The sequence below is a fragment of the Pocillopora verrucosa genome, chromosome 5, assembly GCF_036669915.1.
Source record: "Pocillopora verrucosa isolate sample1 chromosome 5, ASM3666991v2, whole genome shotgun sequence".
Lineage (NCBI taxonomy): Eukaryota > Metazoa > Cnidaria > Anthozoa > Scleractinia > Pocilloporidae > Pocillopora > Pocillopora verrucosa.
Window position 1 is genome coordinate 26,967,845 of NC_089316.1, and position 22,543 is coordinate 26,990,387.

The window sequence follows — 22,543 nt, forward strand, 5'->3', positions numbered from 1 at the left end:
TCACGCGTAATTGTGTTCATCGTTTATTTAAAAACATCCAAATGCCTACGGTACTTAATATGCGTAGGAAAATACATATCAGAGAACGAAAACTTACAAATAAACTCACAATAAAGAAAAACATTTACCTTAACGGTACATAGCTTTACAGGAAAAAAATGACATCGCTGCTTCCTAATAAGTGGACATAAATACTGACCCACGGGATAGTTACGTAACATCAGCAACGGTACAAACATCAACCACAAGTACAAGATACAACTATTCAAATGTTAAATCACTTGCAAGAGATTAATGCGTAAACGAAATACACACAGAAAACAAAACGACATAAAGTTTCACGATATCAATGCATCACAGGCGATGATTTTAAGCTCGTGTTCCTCATTCTAACGTCATGTACAATCAAACGGAATTAGAAGGCCGCCAATTTCAGCTTAAAGGTTTTGCTGAGAGCCTTCGGATGAGGCGTTACTCAGATATCGCGGTACCCAAACCGTTACAGCCTTCGAATTATGGTTCAATATTTAACATTCAGGGTGGCTGACTGGTGATTGCTCCTTTTGACATTATTTTTCTTTTAAAGTAATCTTCTTTATACCTGCAAACGAACTTTCAAACAGTGTTAAGGTCTTTTTAGTTTTATATTTTATTTCATCACTATTCTATTACAAAAAATATCCGCAGGTTCCTCAAATTCCACAGGTTCCACCGGGTTTCGCGGTCTGTCTATCTTCAGTTTAGTAACACCCCCTTAAAAGATGTGATCAACGCATTATGAAAACTTTGACGAAAATGTTTTTCTTTAAAAAGAGAGCTTTTTAACGTTTGAATTAGGGAATTATGCCTTGTGGATCCGCAGATATAAGCTGGTGAACAGCGAAAAGCTTCGATGAACTTCGGAAGAAAGTTTTGATTAACGTTGATAATAATTGTTTGCTTTGAAATTAAAGGATGTGTTGAAGAGCTACAAGTAACAGTTTAAAGGTGTATCTTAAAAGCGAGAGCTACTCTTTTTAAATATCACTTTGTACGGGGGTACCAAGCATGTTTTTTTTTTTATAAAAGCTGTGGACGTTGAATTGTGTGAGCGCTTGTGAGTATTATACCGCCGAGGTCTTAAGGCCACAAATTGGGTGTTCTCTGCGTCTGCGCAACTGACCGATAAGATTAAAATAAACAAGAAGAATTTCGAATAATTTTCTACACAAAGAGAAATGATAAGCAACCACTCTGGATAATTCGTTTTTGCCACCATCTTATTATCCTTGCCTCCTTTGGTACAATCACGCACGCCACCATTGTCGCTGACAGCACCAAACACCATCATTGAGACCATTATCTTAATTGTCGTTGACATTTTCATTGAGAGAGCGGTCTGAGCGCGATTGCCTTCGTTCATCACTCTTCGAAGGACGAACGAAGGTACATTAACTTGTCTTAGTTGGTTTCCATCTGTAGACACTTCGAAGTGGACAGCCTTAGCATTTGGACCTGGTATTGTGTTGTTATCCAAGGTTTTTGCCAATAATGATGGCTTGTTACACATTCAATTAGGTGAGTTTCTTCCTTTTAAATGGTCAACGATGTCATAGTGGCTAATATATCTATACCCTTTGTTTAAACCAAGGGTCGAAATAAACGAGGTGCCATCTACACGTTTGCAGCTGGGAATGGCGGTCTAACAGGAGACGGCTGTGCATACACTGGTTATGTGAGTAGTGTTTGCACCATCGCCATCAACGGTGTAAATAAAGATGGATCCCGTCCCAGGTACGCAGGAGAATGTCCTGGAATCATGGCCACCACGTACAGTAGTGACATGGGTGGAGGAATTGTAAGTGGAATGAGTCCATACAATTTGTAACCCAAAAATAGATGAAAGGAAAGAAAATCGGCGAAGGCGACGTTTGAATGTCTTTAAGACAGTGAAACCTTTAAGTTAGATCTTTTCCTTTATTGCGAGTCTATTATAAGTTTCGTTTCTTTCTATCAATTTTCCGTACCTTTGATGTTTGGATTTTGAAATAAGCGGAGTGAACACAAATACTCGTGACGTCGGTTACATTCCGTTCAGCCGAGAATATGTACGATGTCGTCTGAGCAATTACACTCTTTTGGCCTAAAGCGAAATTTTCTAGCTAAATTTTCTAGTAAATGGAAGGAGGTTCCAGAGCAGATAAAATGCGAGATCGAAGGCAGTGACAAAGACATGTGAGTGTCAATTTTCTCTTTTTCCTTTTTTTTGCCGATTTTCCTTTTTCGGAAGCAGAAACTGACATTTTAACGTGTGCAGACCTTACTGGCTTCTTACGTCTTGCTTGAATAAACAAGAAATGTCAATCTCATTCTTGAAACATTAAAATCAATTATCTGAAAGTTGAGATTTTTGAAAAATAGTTCAGTGAGGCTTACCCGTCCTTTCGTTTCTGTGAGCAATCATCTCTGCAAATCTCATAAGTGAAAACACTCTCGCCCCTTTGGGTACCTCATGTCAATCTTCAAAACTGTTACCAGACGTTTGCCTATATGGCGGTTATTGTAAAATTTGCGTTTAACACCCTCTCAAATTCTCCTAAATTAGTGGTGGGCTTTTGAGCAACAAGGCGGCCATTTTAATTAAACATGAAAGGAAGCATTGTTACTGACGGCGATTGACCTAGTCTATTTGCAATTCTTCGTTTCAGAAAAATCCCAGGAACAGTTTCAATAGAAGTGAAAGATTGTGCTATCAAATTTCTGGAGCACGTGCAGATCAGAGTCAATCTTAATTTCTCTCGCCGTGGCGACTTGTCCCTGCAGGTGAGAGCACCAAGTGACACAACATCTCCAATGACTCGAAAGCGGTACATAGACAACTTCACAGGATTCAGAAACTTAACTGACTGGATTATAACATCTCTTTTTCACTGGGAAGAAGACCCGACTGTCAAATGGGAGCTAAACATTGATGATTTTGACAAGCGATATCCAAGTTCAGGTGATCTATTACTTACTTTAAGAGTTTTGAGTTCTTGTGTGTTTGTTGGCGGTTTTGTTTTTGTTTCTTATTTTTCTCAATCCTCAGAAATACCAGATCAAACTTCGTCTGTTATTTGAACGTCAAGTGCTCTCTTTAATTTGCTGCCTGGAAATTTAGACAGGCCTAATTTACGTTCTTCCAAGCTGAGCACATCTTTCCTCTTCATGATTGGGAGGTGGGAGGCTGAGCGTTTTTATTGATTAAGCGAAAATTTAATGCCACCATTACACTCTAGGGACCGCACATTTCTAGCCTTTACTTACGGTGTTTTAATTAAGCAGATCTTTCGTATGCTCACAGATTCAGCAATTCATCTTGTATGGGGATACCGTTTTCCTAACTGCGGAATTGTTAATGTTTTGCGTTCGCTTGCCAATGTTTCCGTGTTTATTCCACAGGTCAACTTCACAGCTAGTCCTTGATATTGTATGGCACTTCTTCAGATCCAAGGAGCGAAATATATTCGACGCGTGCTATACCTCTTGAAAAACCCAAATATTCAACGAAACCAAAGGGAACATTCACCTGAACTGAACATCCCTCGTCAACAGCCAAAACAACCAAAGGTATCTCAACTTATATTTTGTCGCGCTTAAAACTTTAGTTTTAAATAAACGACTTAAACTCGGCGCTAATCAATCAGTTAACGATCGAGGGAAAGTTGCCCTTAGGTTAGATTCTCATTAGAGCCGCATGGTTACGGTTTCGTCGCCTTCATATACCTTCTCAAAAATAGTTTCAGAGAATTTTTTAAAAAAAATTATTCATACATGTACATCCATCCTCAGAGAAAGAGTCAAATCAGAAGCTAAAAGCTCAAACTTCAAGACTACCAAATAAAAACACGAAAAATGGCTTGACCTCTGTAATGGAGCTGTAATTTTATCGGTGCCCGTGGGGGAGGGGGGTCAAGCAAAGGAAGAGCCTCAGAGAAGAGTAGAGTCTCTTGGAATAATGGAGCCTCAATCAGAGAAAGCTTTTATACTCTTTAAAATAAACACTTTATACAGGAACAATTATAAAAGTAAGTATTTGAGTTGTCATCAACTTTATATTGAGCATACCAAGACTTTTGTGGGAGCTCAATTGGAAAAATATCTTCAAATGAGGCAAATAGATTGTGATGCATAAACAGTTACTCTACTGGGTAATCAAGGAATCAATTTATAGTTGACGCTTTACGAGAAATTTTTTTTTTGTTCAATTGCTCATTGTTTAATCATCAAGTATTGGCAATACTCATCTGATGGCTTATTGATTACACAGTGATCTCATCCATCGTTGATTAATTTTTTCTTGGTTATTATACATCCAATTTGAAAAAAAACCTTGTGTCAATCTGGGAAGCTAAATGGTGACGTTGATACTGGTTGTAACCATTTTTGTTGTTTTTATATGATTTTCACAGCATCATGGTGGAAAATTGTGATGTTCATCGTACTGGGTTTACTTGCGATGTCAATAGCGTTTGTTGTGTATTGGTATTGTCGATTCTACAAAAAACAAGATAACGCTGTAACCGTGCAGCAAGGATCAGTGCATCTCAAAGGACCAAGCGAACATCTAAAATCTAAAACTCCCAGTGACAACGTGTAATTCAGATATTACCTATAAAGTATTGGAATGCGAATAATACGAGATACTGTCGAGGTTCCCCTCCCCCCCCCCCCGCACACTAAATTTTTTCCGACCAACTCCAGTTACCCAGTGCCGAAATGGCTTAAACTTAGGCTACCAAGACCCCCAGTAATTGGAACATGCTGTTGTGAGGAAGTAAATCTGAAGTAATATATTACACATATGTACATAGCTCAGCCTGAAACGTTTATGTAAACTCGATTCTTCAAAGTTGTATTTGGCAAATTGTTTTTGGAATCACTGTGCATATCAGATTAGTTGTGCCGTGGGAATTTTGTGGTCTGCGTCACGATATTTCGAATTATTTTTCACGGGTCGTCAAAAACTGTGATATTTAGATTAACCTTTACAAGATACTGAAATTGTTAGTAATAATTGTTCAAGTCAGAGGCTTGAAAGCCCCCAAAAAATTAATTTCAACCTTTAACTTAGTTAAAATTGAGGAGAAACGAAGAATTGCAAGAGCCTAGGTTGGACGCTGTAACAATGCTCCTTTTAATTTATTTCAAATGGCTGCAGTGTTTTCTTGAAAAGCCCGTTGCATTTTAAGTACATTAAAAGCACCAATTTTGAAGAAATTTATAAGATACGTGCACGCAAAATGTACTGATAAAACGTGATTTCCGTATTAGTTAACTTAAACGATGAATTACATTTAGTTAGAGTTTACAAATTAATTTTATTTCCAGTTTAAAAAAACGTCTTGTAAATTGCGTTTAACGTGGATAAAATTAATTATAAAGAAAAACTAGAAATAAATCACATTTTATTAACGTCTCTAGTGGGCAGAAATTAGCAGTTGACTGATGTTTTGTGCTTCAGTGTGCTGCATTGAAGAGGAGCGCTTTGTCTCTGTAAGGACCAAGAAGTTTGGGTTCGAGTGCTCATCATGAACGTGAAAGAAGATCAAAGGCAGGATCTTCCTCACCCCTCCCACACCCCCCCAGCTTATCTCTCAACCCCTCCATCCCTCGCAAATTTATTTTTGTTATCTTGGCGGTTCACAGTGTGAGCTTGGTGTGGAAGTAATTCTCCGAGGCGTGAGATATTTAAAAGACCAAAACTCTCGATTGTGACAAAATTTCTCCTCCTTAAATGAATTAACCTTGTAACTCGCAGAGGCGATTAACATGTAACTTCTCCCTACAATATCCATACATTATCCATCAAACAGGTAATGAGAATTTATCTTGATCTAACAACACATTCTTACAACTACTAGCACTCCACATTATGAACTCATTTTATTAAACCAAATCATCTTTTTTACATAGAAATGTGTAGCAGCATTAACAATCAAAGTGTTTTCAATACTCAATCCGTCACGTTGCTGCTTAAAAAGTCTCATTTTGTTGTGGGTCGCTCCTCTCCTTCTCGATCATTACAAGAAGTTCGGAGGAATTCGGGAAATGTTTTGTTCGCTGATTTCTTAGTTGACATCAATTGATATTAAATTTAATCAAAACACGCACAAATATTTACTTAGCGCAAAGTAAATATTGAGGAATACGTTTTAAATTTGCAGTTATTACGTAAATAAAGCAATCGATTGCAAAGCTGTGCACACATGCAGCAAATTAAAGTAGCAAACGTGATTTAAAACCACATAATTCAACTCGGAAAGTAATACCTCTTCAAAGCCACCAGGGTTTAGTTTTGGTGAATAAATTTAATACGATCAGCGGTGATAGTATTTTAACGATACCCATGTTTTCTTTTTCTTTTCATTAAAAGTAAATAAAAAGAAACAATGAACATCAAAGAGACTGGCAATGGTATTTAGTAAGTACATGATCAGTATTTTTCCGCACATTTCTTAAAAGTCCCAGCGTTTATTACTATCAGCTTCTTTGATATTGACATCTACGGCTTTCTTAAAATTTTGGTATGCGTTGTTACCTGGTCAATTAATTTTCCGGAGAAATTACTCACCAAATACAAAAGCATAGGTTTATTATTTGAAACAAGTATGCTATGTCATCAAACTTGGTGCTTACAGGAACAACGTGCAACTTGCTTACAGAGTTAAATTTCTTTACAGAAAGATACGCATGTCTCAATGGGTGTCGAGTCCGCATGGCATGCCGGTTATACAAGAAAAGGTGTCCTTATGGCTGTTGTGGATGATGGAGACAACTTGAATCATCCAAACCAGAAATTAAACTTCGTAAGTTGTTCCCTTGGTGTATGGTGGCTAAATCATACAGACCCAAATAACTGCTTGCCTAAATGAACAGCTGTGAAGAGTAGCTAAAGTTTTATAAGGAGCATGCCCTGCTTAGAAGACAGACTGGACAGAGGCTGTAAGTTTCCCAGTCAGTAAGTCAGTCAAAACGTTGAAATAAAGACGTTCTAGAACTGAAAACTATTTAACTTTTTTTTGAAGAATTCTTAATTAAAAGGAAAGCATTCCGAGGTTTTAGATACATTTACGCAATAACAGCACGTGTTATCAACTATTGTATTGCCTGACGTACGAAGAGAGCGAGCTATGTTTTAACACGTTCCGGTGTTCTGGTGTTCCGGCATGTTCCGACTTGTTCCGGTGCATGGTTTCGGCACATAACCTCCAATAAGAGGTCGACGATCCTTCACTCAGCAAAATAAGCATAAATCTTGTAATTAATCTCCAATAAGTTCCTTGAAATTCCTTCCTTTCCCCTCAAACAATGTTGCAAGAGATTATTTATCATTTTGTTAACACCAGGCAACATTGAAATGTAGGAGAAGGGGGAGATGAATGAGTGTTGTGGAGCATACCAAGACTTATTGAAGTCGTGAGGGAAGATTTCAAGTCAGATCTTGACCAGCAGAGGCCAAGTAAATCTGCTGCTGTTTTACACGTTAAGCTCACAGTCTCTTATCTCCTTTTTTTCTCTCGATTTTGTCACCACAGTCATGGAACGACCTGTGCTGGAATCATTGCTGAAGGCAATAATAGACTCTGTGGAGTGGGAATCTCATACAATGCTCACATTTCAAGTGAGGATGAATATGGAAAACGCCGTTTTGAAGAACTTTTGTTAGTTTCATAGTAAAAGTAAAAACTAGACATATTTCAAGCAAACACTTTCAATTAAGGGAGTTTTTTCTTCCATTTTTATCATAATCGCGACGTTTTTCTAAACGAAATAGGATGGAAACCTTTAACAGCTGGAGAAATCTTTAAATGTGAGTTTTGAAGTTTAAGAGTTAAAATTTTAAAATAGGTATCTGGAAAGACATCTCTTCAAACCCTCAAAAGTCCACTGTTATCTATGAAAATTTCCACAAGAGATCGTTTGAATCTGTTGGAGGAACCTCTAAGCTGTCTTGCAATTCACAACGAGCTGTAAACAAGGTATTTTCTTGAAAAAGGCCTTGTTGACCAATTTTACCACGTAGAGATGATTAGAACTTAATGAATCTAACTTCGTCATGGTCCAGGAGGGTGCAAGAAGGGACATAAGGATTGGCTGAGTTTCCAGCCATATTGACTGCGTAGGTTTGGTAGGCGAAGGATTTATTATACGATCAAGAGAATTACATAATATTTTTACGAAACTCATCGTTATCATCCTTTTTTTTTTATTATTGCATGGACGAACCTTGTGTTTGGCGACTTTAGTATTATCAAAACCTCCGGAGAACGTTTTCTTATTAAAAAGACAGCTTCCAAATAATTATGACAAGTTTAAGCCGGGCATAAACACTTTTTAACGATTTTATTGTCATTTTGATCATGCCTTCTGAAATAAAATTTCCACATAGACTTTCTACAACAAACCATTCCATTTCTGAATAATGATCTAATAATAAAAGATGAAACTTGCGCCTCAACTGGAAAGTTCCACATTTTAAGCTGGATTTGAGCTTTCCCGTCGTAATTTTGCATTTTTTCTTCTATCTTGTTAAGAGTTGTATTTGTATCAAAAAACTGAAAGGCTATATTTATCAATAGTGTTAAATGTATTAAGCAATACCGAATAGTAGTTATGATTCTCTCGGGGAATAGCATTGTAAACTGTCAGAGCAACCCTACTCACGAGTGAATCGAGTGCTTACAAACAAACTGGGGAAAGGTATTTTCAGATATCCTCTACTACTTAGTTGTGAATAAAGTTATACAAGCTCTGCTACTGAATGTTCTTTAAATTTAGGGTCGCGGTGGCAAAGGGTCAATCTTTGTCTTCGCTGCAGGCAATGGTGGCATTGCAGGAGACAGTTGTGCGTTCAGCGGTTACGTAAACAACATCCACACAATTGCTATCTCTGGGGTAAACTGGGACGGGTCGGTACCAAGTTACGTTGAGCGCTGTGCAGCCATCATGGCTGTCACTTATGGACAAGACATGTTTACCTTAGAGCAGACGGAAACACAAAACCACGTTTGGTGAGTTATACTTCAGGTTTCAAGTTCTAAGCCACAAAGCTCACGAGTGGTCCGTGCGGTTAGTAAAATCTCCCGCTCGGTCAAAAACTTGGAATCCTGGAATACTCCCAAATTCTCATCGGCAGAAATATTGGACAAGATGGCGGCCGTGCTTGCGCATTTCGTCCATAATGGCGTCCAAATAGTATAAGAAACTGTATGGAAATTTGTAAAATTTCTAAAATATAACAATCAGGAGCTCATGGTCCCGTCTGCTCTAGATCGAGACATATTCAGTACTGATTCTGCTATTCATCAAACCTCACAGTAACTCGATAAATAAAAACCACTTACTTCTCGAGCCAGTTCTTTTGCCATTGTTCATTGACCTAAGTCACCGTATAGTTCTTCAAAATCCCTTGTTCTCCATCCCAAACACTCGCCTATTACAGGAAAGTGCATCAATGAAGTCAACTGCTTTCGATCGAATTGACTGCTACTGAGTTCGAAGCGTCCAAATATCCTGTCAAAAAACTTCCCAAAGCGCCAGAATATCCCTTATTTTCCATGTTGAGTAAGTGACGAGACGCCATGTTGGAAACTATGACTGAAATGGTTAAACACGAGCAACGCTGATCTTCGAATCGTCGGCCATATTTGTTTATGTTCTTGTTGGGAAATAAATTAATTCTCAGGTCCTTTTCGGAATAAAAACATGCCAGGCGTTGAATGCAAATTCGGTAGTCTTGGCGCGAAATCAAAATTCTGACATCATGTCTGAGATGTTGGCTCACAACAAAAAACGTGGGCTTGAATGGAAATTAAGCCTGAGCACCGAGTTCCCTCTTCGTTATGTTAAGCAGCAGGCTGCTCAAAAATATGAATTTCTTGTTTGTGTGGAGATTCCTTGCCCGTTGCTACGCTTAATGGGGTGAGATTTTGGAAGATACAGCCATCTCAGCAACTAAAATAGACCTTCTCAATGCAACTGTGGTTGATGGGTGGTTTATGGTGAAGAGGGACTGCGAACGCGTAGAGAAACTATTATACAAGACAGCAGCTGTGGTAAGAGTACCTACACGAAATTCGCGCCAAGACTACCGAATTTGCATTCAACGCCTGGCATATTTTTATTCCGAACGTAAACAACGGACGATTCGAAGATCAGTGTTGCTCGTGTTAACCATTTCAGTCATAGTTTTCAACATGGCGTCTCGTCACTTACTCAACATGGAAAATAAGGGATATTCTGGCGCGTTGGGAAGTTTTTTGACGGGAGGACATGGCAATTTTACAGGATATTTGGACGCTTCGAACTCAGTAGCAGTCAATTCGTTCGAGAGCAATTGACTTCATTCATTTATGCACTTTCCTGTAATAGGCGAGTGTTTGGGATGGAGAACAAGGGATTTTGAAGAACTATACGGTGACTTAGGTCAATGAACAATGGAAAAAGAACTGGCTCGGGAAGTAAGTGGTTTTTATTTATCGAGTTACTGTGAGGTTTGATGAATAGCAGAATCAGTACTGAATATGTCTCGATCGAGAGCAGACGGGACCATGAGCTCCTGATTGTTATATTTTAGAAATTTTACAAATTTCCATACAGTTTCTTATACTATTTGGACGCCATTATGGACGAAATGCGCAAGCACGGCCGCCATCTTGTCCAATATTTCTGCCGATGCATTCCGTAAATATAGAAAACTTTGCATATTTTCTGTTGCACACGTTTATGATATCAACAAAATAGTCGATATTTGAATAAGCCGCGCACTATCTTAAACAGAGGTGGTTGTAACTTCGCATTCTTTCATGATCCTCTTGTCCGGCTTACCCAAATCCCATTCCCGGCAAGCACACTGTAATGATTTTAAAAATTGGTGGAACCACTATGTTTTTTTATGGCATTTATCATCATCATTATTCTCATTATGCTTTTAAACTAAGGCCGATATACTGGCTGCAGCCAGAAACATGAGAATTATTGATGATCGGCACAAGACCAACTTTGTTTCTACGGTCTCTTTCTCCAGAGGGCGCTGCCACAGTGTTTTGAGTATCCTGAAGTTTTGGGTACCCATTAATCCAACACCCCTTTTCATTCGGTATCCCCTCTTGGGATAGACTGGGACATGTTACATGGCATCCGAAGTTGAATTGTCGTGGACATCGCTGTCCAAAGTTGCATGATTGAGGCACTGAAATATTACGACCAGTGAAACAAAAGTTTTCATTGTGACATGAAGCGTCGAATGTATAATAGAGCTTCCTTTTATTCTATTTTTACAAATGAAACAAAAAAGCCGTTTTTTTCCCTCAGGTAGTGAGGATTTCAAGCACAGAAAGAGTGAAATAAAGATAACATCTTAAACGAAAACATTTGTTTGATTAATTGTGTTCGCAAGTATCTGAAGATCCAGAGTATTAATGGGGAGTCACATGTCAATCCCATCAAGGACTGTGAAAATGCACGAAGAGGATCACTTATTAGTTTATTATCCTTAAATTGCCTTCTTTTTCTCCTTTCCAGTTGGGAAAAACCAAATTGGTGTTACTGCAGATATTTATACAGTAAATTAACTTGCACGTTACACCAGTGCGTCGGATTGGCTAAACAGATATATGTTCACATCATTCCCGTATAGTTATCAGAAATTATCAGTATCAGACCCCCCGCAGGCCTCCCATTGCTGAAAAAAACTTTCTTTCGCTCGTGTCATAGCACTAGTAATGGGGGCTCAGGCTCATAAGCTATTAAAACTTGGCTTTTCAAGCTATTTAGCCAAGTCGAGGATCCCTCTCACACTAACACCTCGAACTCTGGCGCTAAAAAAGGCGAAAAACAAAACAATTTGGCTTTTGGATTGAATTCACAAGGCCAGCTTCTGCCGCGAGTTTCGTCAAAATCGGTTTATCCATGTTTCTTACTTGGGAAAATTGGGGAACACTTTCACAGACGTTAACACTCAAATTTATAAAATTAGGGGCACTTTTTCAATTACTTACAGGACCATCGATCCGCATAGATACTCAAACTAAAATAAACTACACAGTCTGTAAGAGTTGACCAATGTTGAATGGTAATTAGATTGGGCAGGCGGGAGAACAACACACTAGACTATTATAATCGTGCTTAATCATTGAACAATCTATGGCAAGTTTTCGTTTGTTGAGGTCACATGTGTAGAAATAAACACAGTTCCCTAAGCTGATCGTGCACCTCCAAGTCCAATCATCTGCTTTGCATTTCCCAGCCAACTTTTCCATTGCGTTGTTGTCACAAACTGTGAAGTTTTTAGTGTTCCCGTTCGTCACTTGACGTCGTCTTCTCTCTGTGTAAACGTACAATCAAAGATATGATGTCAGAAAAAGTAACGGTTTTGGATGTTTTGTCTTTTTAACTGGCATAGGCTTTTAGTATAAGCAAGTGGAAGAGAGAACCGAGATGGGTTTTCTGATTCATTGTAATAACCTTACTCAATTCAGCCTCATCGCGGTTTGCAAATAATTACAAATGTGAAACTTGGTTAAAATTTGTCCAGTTCGTCATTTTAAATACCAATTTTAAATGACAAATGTTTTTCCATTCCTTATCCTAATCTCTTCTTGATCTCGGTTCTATGGGAATTTGTAGATTTGACGTTTGCTGTTAAGGGGCCAAAAATCCTGTTATCTTGTATTCGAACCTCCTGGTTGCTTACCAAAAAATCGATAAGATATTTTCTGGGTTATAGAAATCAGGGAAGATAGCAGTAATACATGGGGAAACGGGGATTTACAGTCTGTCGTTTTATGAACGCTAATTTATTAAACTGTCAAGTTCACTAAAGAATGTTTCGCATGTTTCATCCTGATCACCTTATGATTGCTTCTGTTTGTGTTTATGTTGACCTCTGAACTTACCTCTTGCAACTGAGACAGAGTCACTTATATGTTCCTCCAGACGGTAGACAGGATGTTGATCACAGAATTCTCTGACAACCCTTCTGAGGGAAGTCTCATCGAATTTGTCGCCAATTACCCAGTACTTGGAAATGGTGGAGATTTTATGATTTGGTGGCTGATTTACAGCCTAGAGATTTTGAAAGGAAAGGACAGTTAGACTACAAATTTGGATAGACGACATATTACTACGGGACCATAACAAAAGATGACGTGATATCACGTAAGAAGATAATATTAAGGCCGGTTTATGCTTCGCACCACTCCTGTCTTAAAAATAAAATTTGACTTCCCCCCCCCCCCAAAAAAAAAATAGTATATTTCCCAGACCAAGCGGATTTGAGGAAACAAGAGCTGACTTAATCAAATTAAGGTCGGGAAAAACTTGAAAAGAGTTAAGGATGTTTTATCAAAGGAGTTTAGCCATTCGACTTGAGGTAAGGTTATACAATTTTCATCTGTTAGGTTAGGCCGAAAAGATATTACATGGTAGCGTGTGAATTGCCCTGGGCTTTGTAAATAAGCGGAGGTTAAACGGCCGATCAGTCCCTCCCACACCTACCCCCACCCCCCCCCCCCAAAAAAAAAGTCTCATTTGTATTTTAATATTAGGAGAAATACCGAGTCGTAAAGCCGGTTTGTTACACCTCGTAATGGGAGATTGTTGATTTCAAGATTTCTTTTTCGAGCAGAAATCAAAGTTCTACCTTTTCTAACACTTTTGTGAATTTATCAGTTTTCAAAACGTGTGATTGGCATGTTACATGTAGAATAATAACAATAAAAATGATAAAAGACGACAGCAATAGTACACATTACCTTCTTGAAACCTGTCTTCAGCGCGTTTAGCTTCGGAAAGTCTTCTTGCAGAGGCTGCACGTAGCAGGCACCTTTCAAGCGACGAACCGCAATATTCTACAGACATTAAAGTTCTTCAGCAGATTAAACACTACATGTGAAAATAGCTTACATGTTTGCTAACACCTACCATTTGGAAGTCGAAAAGCTCGTCAGTTTCTGCGAGTCCGTTATGAGGAGGAACATGGAAATGAGCAAACTGCTCATCTTCGTTGATTTCAACTTCCTCGTAAAACCTTGTTTCCCTTTCCATGATGCTGAGTTTAAACTTTTGTGTTCTGTGAAGCCCTTTTTGCTCGCCAAAATTAAGCTGTGAGAGAGAACGAAGAGTCATGAGTTAGCTTATGACGTATCATTTTAAAAGCAATCACACCAGGTGTGGGTATTTTTAACAACTGATGAGGCTGTAGTATGATAAGTACTTTTTGATGCCCTTCAAGCGGTGATTTTTAATGGCTGAGAGTTAACCTGTACTGTAACAATCATTCGTCATTCTACCAAATGGCAGACCTCAAATTCGCTTACTAAGCGATATAATTACGAAGATATTACGAAAAAACTTGCTTACCACGGATGCTTGAATATGACTCATGCAAGAAAACAGAATGAGGCAGGCAACAAAAGCGGGCGAGAGTCCCTAGGAGGAATTGTATTATCAATTATTATTACAAACAGAAAACAAATTAACAAATCAAAATGAGCCATCCACAATAATCAAGTAAAAGGCTTTACAATGAAGAAATCAGTTCAAAAGGTCGAGCCAGCTGATTGATAAAATTGGTTGGTTTCAGTAATAAACAAATGACCGGTAAATTTCCAAGGCTAAGTAAGTAAATGTAAAAGTTATTTAAGGAAGCACGCATTCACGAATGAATGGGTCACAGGTTTCCAGCCGTCTTCTCATAAACCTTGAAGCGAGTTTCACACCAAAATTTTTACCTTATGTTTCTAAGAGTTAATTGACTTACCATGATTCTTCTTATTAATGTCTTTAACTGCTCCGAGTCCAACGTTTAGCAAATGTTGACTTACTCTGTGTTGTGAAGAGCTAGCGTCTGACTTTTATAGCCGTGGATGAGTGAAGGAATTGACTTAGAAAAACAAGTTGATTCGAACCGCTTCAGCCATCGGCAATGTTAAATTATTCTTGTTACTCTGAAGCGGGCTGACACGTAGGATTGTGAGTTCTTCGCCAGCTAAACAGGAAATTTAAGGTTTCAAGGAAAAGGAATGAAACATGATAAAGCTGTGTCGAAAATGTTAAAATCCGTTCTAAATTGAAACTCCAAAGAGGACTAAATATCAAATGCAGAAGTCGTTATGTCAAAGGGTCTCTGAAATGTATAAGTCGAAATTTTCCGTTAAATAAACCCAAGTTGGTAGGAATGGAAAAGGCTCCATGTAAACTTACGCACGGTTTATTAAGCAATGGCATTTGATGCTATTTTAAAATTCGCTTATAATCGCCGGGTCTTCGGTTTTATGCGTTGGTTTGACAATGACTTGTCCTCCTTTGGAATAAGGTGATTGTTTCCTTTCATTTTGATATGGAAGTTCAGCTCTCTCGACCTTAGCTTCAATAAAACCTTCCTCTAAACCATGGCCATAAGAGCTCGACGAAAAGTATGAAATATTCGACAAAAAATAACTTATTGACACAAACCTTCCTAAATCTAACGCTTCAGTAACTTTCTCTTGTCACGACATTGCATGTGATTACCGCGTGATGGTGATTACCGCGTGATGGTGATTACCGCGTGGTGTTTGATACTCCTTTGAATTAAGTTTCTATTATAGTTTTTCGTTTACTAGTGTATTCGGAGTAGTTCCCGACTAGTTATGAAATTTTTAATCCCAGTTTGGACGCCAACTAAAGATTATAAAATAGTGCGCGCTCAGGTCCTACTTCCCCCTACTTCAGCCTCACTTCGACTGAAAGTTCCCGTCGAGTTCAGTCGCGACGTCTCAAAACTTTCGAGATGGTTTTTCCGTTCTATCCCGTTTGAGACAGACCTTTTAAAGATCTTAATGAAAAGGAAATGTGCTTAAATAATACTCGTTTCGAAAAACAATGGGCTTGTAGCTCTTTTAAGCGATGAAATTAGTTTTGGAGTTGACCCTACTTCATTCCCAAACGCGATCCGAATTACGGCTGAAAACAAAACTGCATGAGTTTTTTTAATTCAGCTGGGGCTTTGCGACATTGGGAATTCTTCATTAAAACGTTAAATATGTCGAGAAGCTAAAATAAATACTAAACGGTAAATATTAAAAAGCTCAAGCAGCTAGAATTGCTCTCGGCTGCGCTTCCAGCAACTCTTACGCTTATGTCGTTTCCGGACTGCATCCATAACTCGATATAAGCAAGCTAAGCATAAACCAATTCTTTAGTTTACAACTGGTGCTACTGAGCATAGTTCTTTCAACAGAAAGCGAAGTCCAAAACAGGACAGTTGCAGTTTTCAAATAAGATTCTTATATATGTCTGAAACACGTTGGTGATGCATGTAGACAAGAAGTGATATGCACAGGAAATGAAACATGATCACATCTTTTAGGCCCCGATGACCAAGGCTGGAACATCTCTTGTAGCTGAATCGACAATAAAACATTTTTGAAATTTTGCCAAACGTCGTGGTTTATGTGTCTTCAAAAATTCAACCTCATCAATTGCAAGATCATTCATAACAATTTGTCATTCTTCCCTCCGCACTTTAAATAGCCATTCTAGAAGTTTATTTTGTCGTGCAGTGTAAATATACGCTGGAATTTCGTGTTGTATTTTCTCTCGTAAAGAATAGTCTGTTATAAATTTGTCATTTGCTGTTGCCATCGAGTTGTTATTCAACTTTTTCTTCCTCAATCTATCAGACACCCTTCCAGATATTTTTACATACACAGAGACAGAGCAAAACTTTTTTTAATCTCTTTTTTTAAAGCCACATTTCTTGTAGCTCCATTCCCCGTCAGCAAGCGAGGAAACGTGACAGGGCTCGAGCAAAATGAACGTGACAGCTAGAGTGAGATATCAGTGAATCAGGGTCAAATTGAAGAAACATGAAAGGTTAAATAATGTCGTACCGAGTGTTTTCAATTGATTAGTATCAAAATACTTGATACTCTTCTGTATCAAATCACTGTAATGATGCTGTGATGCTTAAAGAAGTATGAAAAGAACTATTATAATCCTTAACGGGGTCTCTTTTGCCAACGTTTCCTTGTATGAGGCCAAATGACTTGAACTAAGTGGATCAGTATCAAAGGCGAAAAAGAAAGATCGTTTCCTTTGGCCGACAGTTTTATGTCCTGTTTTATTGCAGGTAGCCGCGGTAAGTACTAAAACATGGAACGACCTAAAACCACCAAAAAAACCACCTACAACCACCTACAACCATCTACAACCATCTACAACCACCTCAAAAATTTCAACAACGACCTACAACCACCTCAAAAACATCTACAGCCACTCGCAAACTATCTAAAACCATCTAAAACAAGGCATAAATGTCTTAAATAAGGCGAAACGACAATATGTCAAGTACATGAAATACGAGAATTGAACGAAACCTCCACCTCCCCCTGAAATCTTACTCTCCCTGGTCCCATGTATAATCAACCATCTCACGAAATGAAATGCGAGAGCATGCCAATTATATTTTTTATTACCTCAGTGGTAAAAGACCTAAAGAACTTTACAAAATAAACTATCAAGTTACAAAAATAATAAAGTAAAATAACAAACTCGTAATCAAGACTGACTTGACTTGGCTTTTTCTATCCTGGGTACCAGCAGACGTTTTGGCTCACGTCTGGAAAAAATATGAGTAAGAATGATCATTAGAAATATTTCAAGCGAACTGTGCGTACATTTGGAATCTTCCTTTGGCACGAACGCCATCATGCTGGTATTCATACAGCATGCAGGTAGCTGCCTGAAATACATGAGGAGCTTTGGCCCCGAAAGCATTTCGCATCATGGATTTTACGGAGGCACTATAATTCTGTCATCAGTGTAGAGAATTACATCAACGTTTGCGGTCGGTAGGTGTCTATGCGGTTACTTAAACCTGTTAAAGGGTTCACCTAATGATTAATACTTCATCTATGCTCGAATTTCAATTACGAAAACACAAGAAATCTTGCATTGGAATCACTTGGCGCGATCTTACCATGTAGGCCGAAGTCTTCGATCGATCGGCTGAGCTTTCTATAGTTATGGGATCCAATCTCGACCCCAAAAAGTACTAGTATGAGCTAACGAAAAGTTAATGTGAAATCAGGCCGAAAGCTTTTGCAAAGAACGAATTGTTTTGTCGATTCCGCGATGACTACAATACGTTCTGTCCTGCCAGCAGGTCTCAAGCGCGCCAATAAAGGCTGTTCGTTCAACGCCAGGTAACCAAACAACATATATGTTATATCTTCAATTGGTCTCTGTGCCGGACTAATTAGACAGGGAGAATTCCAGCAGATGGATTCGCGAGGTCTCAAAAAATAATCCTGTTGTTGATGCGGTAAATCAAATCGCTCTCGACCGTACACTTTAGGCGGGAAATGCCTCCAGTCGAAAAATCATGGGAAAAATCATGAGAAATTGCAATGATGTCAGTCAAGAATAGCCGAGCTTGACAAAGACATTCGGGAACTAGTAAAGGATAATAATTATATAAGTTAGCGGTGGATGCCTCAACTTTCAGTCAAAAGAAAGAGTCCAGACAAAGAGCGGTCTCCTGATATAGGTTAGTGTGAATTCAATTTTCCGTGCCCTCTTGGGTAGAGTATAACTGAGGGTTATTTTTAATTTCTTCTATACCCTCTTGGGTAGTGTATACCTGAGGGTTATTTTAATCTCTCCTCTACCCTCTTGGATAGTGTATACCTGAGGGTTATTTTTTAATCTCTCCTATACCCTCTTGGGTAGTGTATACCTGAGGGTTATTTTTTAATCTCTCCTATACCCTCTTGGGTAGTGTATACCTGAGGGTTATTTTTTAATCTCTCCTATACCCTCTTGGGTAGTGTATACCTGAGGGTTATTTTTTAATCTCTCCTATACCCTCTTGGGTAGTGTATACCTGAGGGTTATTTTTTAATCTCTCCTATACCCTCTTGGGTAGTGTATACCTGAGGGTTATTTTTAATCACTTCTATACCCTCTTGGGTAGTGTATACCTTGTGTCATTAGATTTCAGAGAACACAAAGAGTAGAAGGGAGACAATAATGTCAAAATTTCTGAGAACATCCCTAGAGTCAGAAAAGAAGCAAAAAATAGCTACAGAGGAGCATATTTACATATTACTTCCTAAACCTACAGATCACTTATTTCACCCCATGGGGAGGGTAAGTACTTGGCCATCAATTAAATTTTTTTGCAGTCTGGACACTGAAGTTTGGTTGGGGATTTAAGGTTACTTAACTTAACACAGATCATCAGTCTACTGTAGACTGTGCTGCTTCCACTGTCATGTGGAATATATATAAAGAATAAATAAAGATTATACATCACAACAAAAGACCAATCAAATGTACTACATGTACAGCTTTTTTTTTAGCTACACTGGCACTTATTCCTCAAACTCAATGTCAAGACTATAATATCAAAATTTTATCTGATAGGGATTTCCACTAGCACTGTTTTAATGGAATGCTGTCATGGACTTTTTAAATGAATTTTATTAAAAAATACAGTGTTCAGTAATCTGGAATTATAACATTCTGTAACTATTACTGAAAAGCCCTACCAGGGCTCCCTATTACTGATAGGTTAAAACCACCCACATATTTCATCATAACCAGCTGCTGTTGACCGGCTGCAGGTTATTGAACTGTTGACTAAGAAAACCTGGGGATGAGGTTGTGTTATTTTTTAAATGAATAAATAATAAAGCAATTATTCTTTCTTTCTCTGTTGTGTAATCAGACTGCTGGGCTACTTCAGCCTGTTGATGAGACACTGGTTAAAAAAATTCATGAGCTTGTTGGAAGTGGTGTTAATCGTGTTTCTGAAATGCAACGGCACCTGCATCATTATGCAAAGAAGGAACTTTTCACAGGCCAACAGCCTCCAGATCTAATCAACAGATGGTTCTTCCCAACAACCATGGATGTCAGGAACCACATCATGCCACAGTGGTGTGCAGACAACACCAACCACAGTCACTGAAGGAAAAACACAGCACTGATGGAATTAAAATAAGCATAAGTGATCAATCCAACAACTTCCTCATTGTTCACCAGACTAAGTGGCAAACAGAGTTGGTTTTGAAGTATGGTGGTGAAATTGCTTACTGGATGCAATGTAAAAAAACTTCACGCTATGCCCTCCCCATCTTCTTTCTGTGCATGAAAACCAATGTAGATTACTGTGTTGTTGCTTCTTTTGTGGTTCAGCTGGAAAATGCAGATGCCGTTAATGAAGCCTTACAGCTCATTAAGGACTGGAACCCAACCTGGAACCCTGATGGACTTCAGTGAGGCAGAGATCAATGCCATTGAAAGGCTGTTTCCAAGTAAGCATGTAAACATAAACATATACAGGTAAATGTTGATAATAACCATTTTATAACCATTTTCTTTATTTCATGTGGGAAATATAGAGAGACAATACTTATTAGGAATAAGTTCTCCCTCCCCCCACAAAAAAAAATAAGGAAAAAAATACTTTCTTATAGGACTAACCTGAAAATAATGACAATAAATTATTGCCAATTACCAGTCATTCTCCAGACATTCCAGAATCATTACTTTAATTTCATGAAAATATCAACACTGTTCATACTTGTCCTGGAAAACCTGGAAAGTCCCAGAATTTTATTTTGGCATTTCCACAACTGGAAAGTCCTGGAAAAAGGCTTCTGGCCCTAGAACATTTTGGAAATCTTTTAGAATCAATTAAAAAATAAGAAATGTGTAGGAGATGGTAAGGAGAATTAATATTGAGATCTTGGGAGCAAAAGGGTCAATATGTATTTTAGATTCCTGGAAAAATCAATCTTATTATTACAACAATAATGATTATAATAAATTACTAGTATTATTATTATTATTATTATTATTAGCATTATAAGTATTATTATTAGTAGTAGTAGTAGCAATAGTATTATTATTTTACTCCAAGGCTCACAGGTCATGCTAGGTGCCCTTCGTTGGTAGTTTAATTTTTAGCATACAATAGGCCTTGTTTTAGCTGAAGTGGTTGGCAGCATGTATTCTCTTATCACAGAGATTTTACAACTCAGTTTTATAACTGTTCCAGGCTGTCTTGTGTATATTTGTGATTTCCATCGAGAACAAGCATGGGTATTGTGGATCAACAACTCAAAGAATGGCATTAACAAAGACAACCTCCTGAACAGCTTGGGAAACCTCACAAGAACTTCCACAGAAGGGGATTTCAATTTAGTACTTAGAGATCTTCAACACAGTGAACTGTGGAGGACCAATACAATACTCCAAAAGTAGATGAACACAACATGGCTTCCCGAAAGACAGGCAAGTGTATCCCTTGCATACATTATAATAATTGTGGAATTATCCCTTATAAGTTATCCAGCAATAATCAATATTTTTGGCTTAAAAATTACACTCACATCTTATTATGTTAACTTAAAATCATTGTCGCTCTGACTTTAAACATCAAACTGGCCATCTCCTTGGATGATGTCATTTTGGGCCATTAATCATTCAGCATGAGTCTGAGATGAGTCCAAGATGCTCTTACAAGGAGATCCGCAAGGTGAAAATCAGATTACATGCAGTTTATATTCATGAAGTTTACTTGGACACTTTGTTTCTATTGGCAGCGCTGGGTTTTGGCATACGGGAAGGACCGCTTCAATATGAGAGTGAACACTACCAATGGTGTAGCACCAGTTTCTTGCAGACAATAGAGACAAGACCTTAAGTGGTGTCATCACAGTTTTAGTGACACAATTTCTGCCAAATGAGTACATAAGGTAAGGAATCAAAAGCTCGTCTTGACCTTAGATCTCAGCACATCATATATTGATATCACATGATCATTTCCAGGTGCGTTTTCATTTAATGATGATTTTAGGCCTAAGGTGTTTTTAGAGAATGTAGATATAATTATATCATCTGAGTAAATGAATTGGGGGGAAAGTGACCGACTAAAAATGGCAGACTAGCAGGCAATTTTTACAAGCTACAGGCACTTTTTGCACTTTGGCTTGACTTTAATATGGTTGTAAAATTTTTTTTTATTACGTAGAGTAGCTGATGTTGATTCAGCAATCAGAGATTATGTCCGGCACAAATTGAAATTGTTGGAGATCTTCAATACATCGATCTCCTGTATATAGTAACGGAGGGAAGTGTAATTTGTCACCTCCCATAAGAAAAAATTCTTGATGCTCTGGTTGGGTGACATTTAGTAAGATAAGTAATTAGCGTTATGTGATCTCTTTTCTTAAGATTTCAATCTAGACAATAGAACCAATCTATATCGTTGTTGTCTAGGATTTAGGGTGTGTCGCACGTCAGTGATAAAAAGAAAATTGGTACATAATAAAAAAACAGTGAGTAAGAAAAATAATAAACCGTGAAGTTTGCGAAGGACAACCTGGTGTTTTGGCATTTGCAACACAATGACTTGGCAAATGCCTGAGGTAGTACTTGCTGATAGTTTATATTTTGATAATATCTAAAGTAGCAATATGAGTGCATGTGTTCTTACATCCACTAGAAGAATACTCAATGCTGCTCTAAG

At 38.1% G+C, this 22,543-nt stretch overlaps 1 protein-coding gene and 1 pseudogene across 3 annotated transcripts; one reads left to right on the plus strand and one right to left on the minus strand.

Annotated features, from left to right (window-relative positions):
- Positions 1 to 11,269: 11,269 nt before the first annotated feature.
- LOC136281189 (uncharacterized) lies at positions 11,270 to 15,516 on the minus strand. Of its 3 annotated transcripts, none has more exons than XM_066167443.1 (7): positions 15,478 to 15,516; positions 14,783 to 15,010; positions 14,383 to 14,451; positions 13,945 to 14,124; positions 13,776 to 13,871; positions 12,918 to 13,086; positions 11,270 to 12,346 (listed from the first exon to the last, which is right to left on the minus strand). In XM_066167443.1, the coding sequence occupies exons 2-7, from the start codon at positions 14,783 to 14,785 to the stop codon at positions 12,099 to 12,101; spliced, it is 765 nt and encodes a 254-aa protein (XP_066023540.1). In that variant the 5' UTR covers positions 14,786 to 15,010; positions 15,478 to 15,516; the 3' UTR covers positions 11,270 to 12,098. The 3 variants fall into 3 exon arrangements, with proteins under 3 accessions (XP_066023540.1, XP_066023541.1, XP_066023542.1); XM_066167444.1 differs by having other exon boundaries at positions 15,226 to 15,486; XM_066167445.1 differs by lacking the exon at positions 13,776 to 13,871 and having other exon boundaries at positions 14,783 to 15,486.
- A 2,062-nt stretch (positions 15,517 to 17,578) lies between these two features.
- The window catches only part of LOC131789073 (uncharacterized), a 5,350-nt pseudogene continuing 385 nt past the window's right edge, over positions 17,579 to 22,543 (plus strand).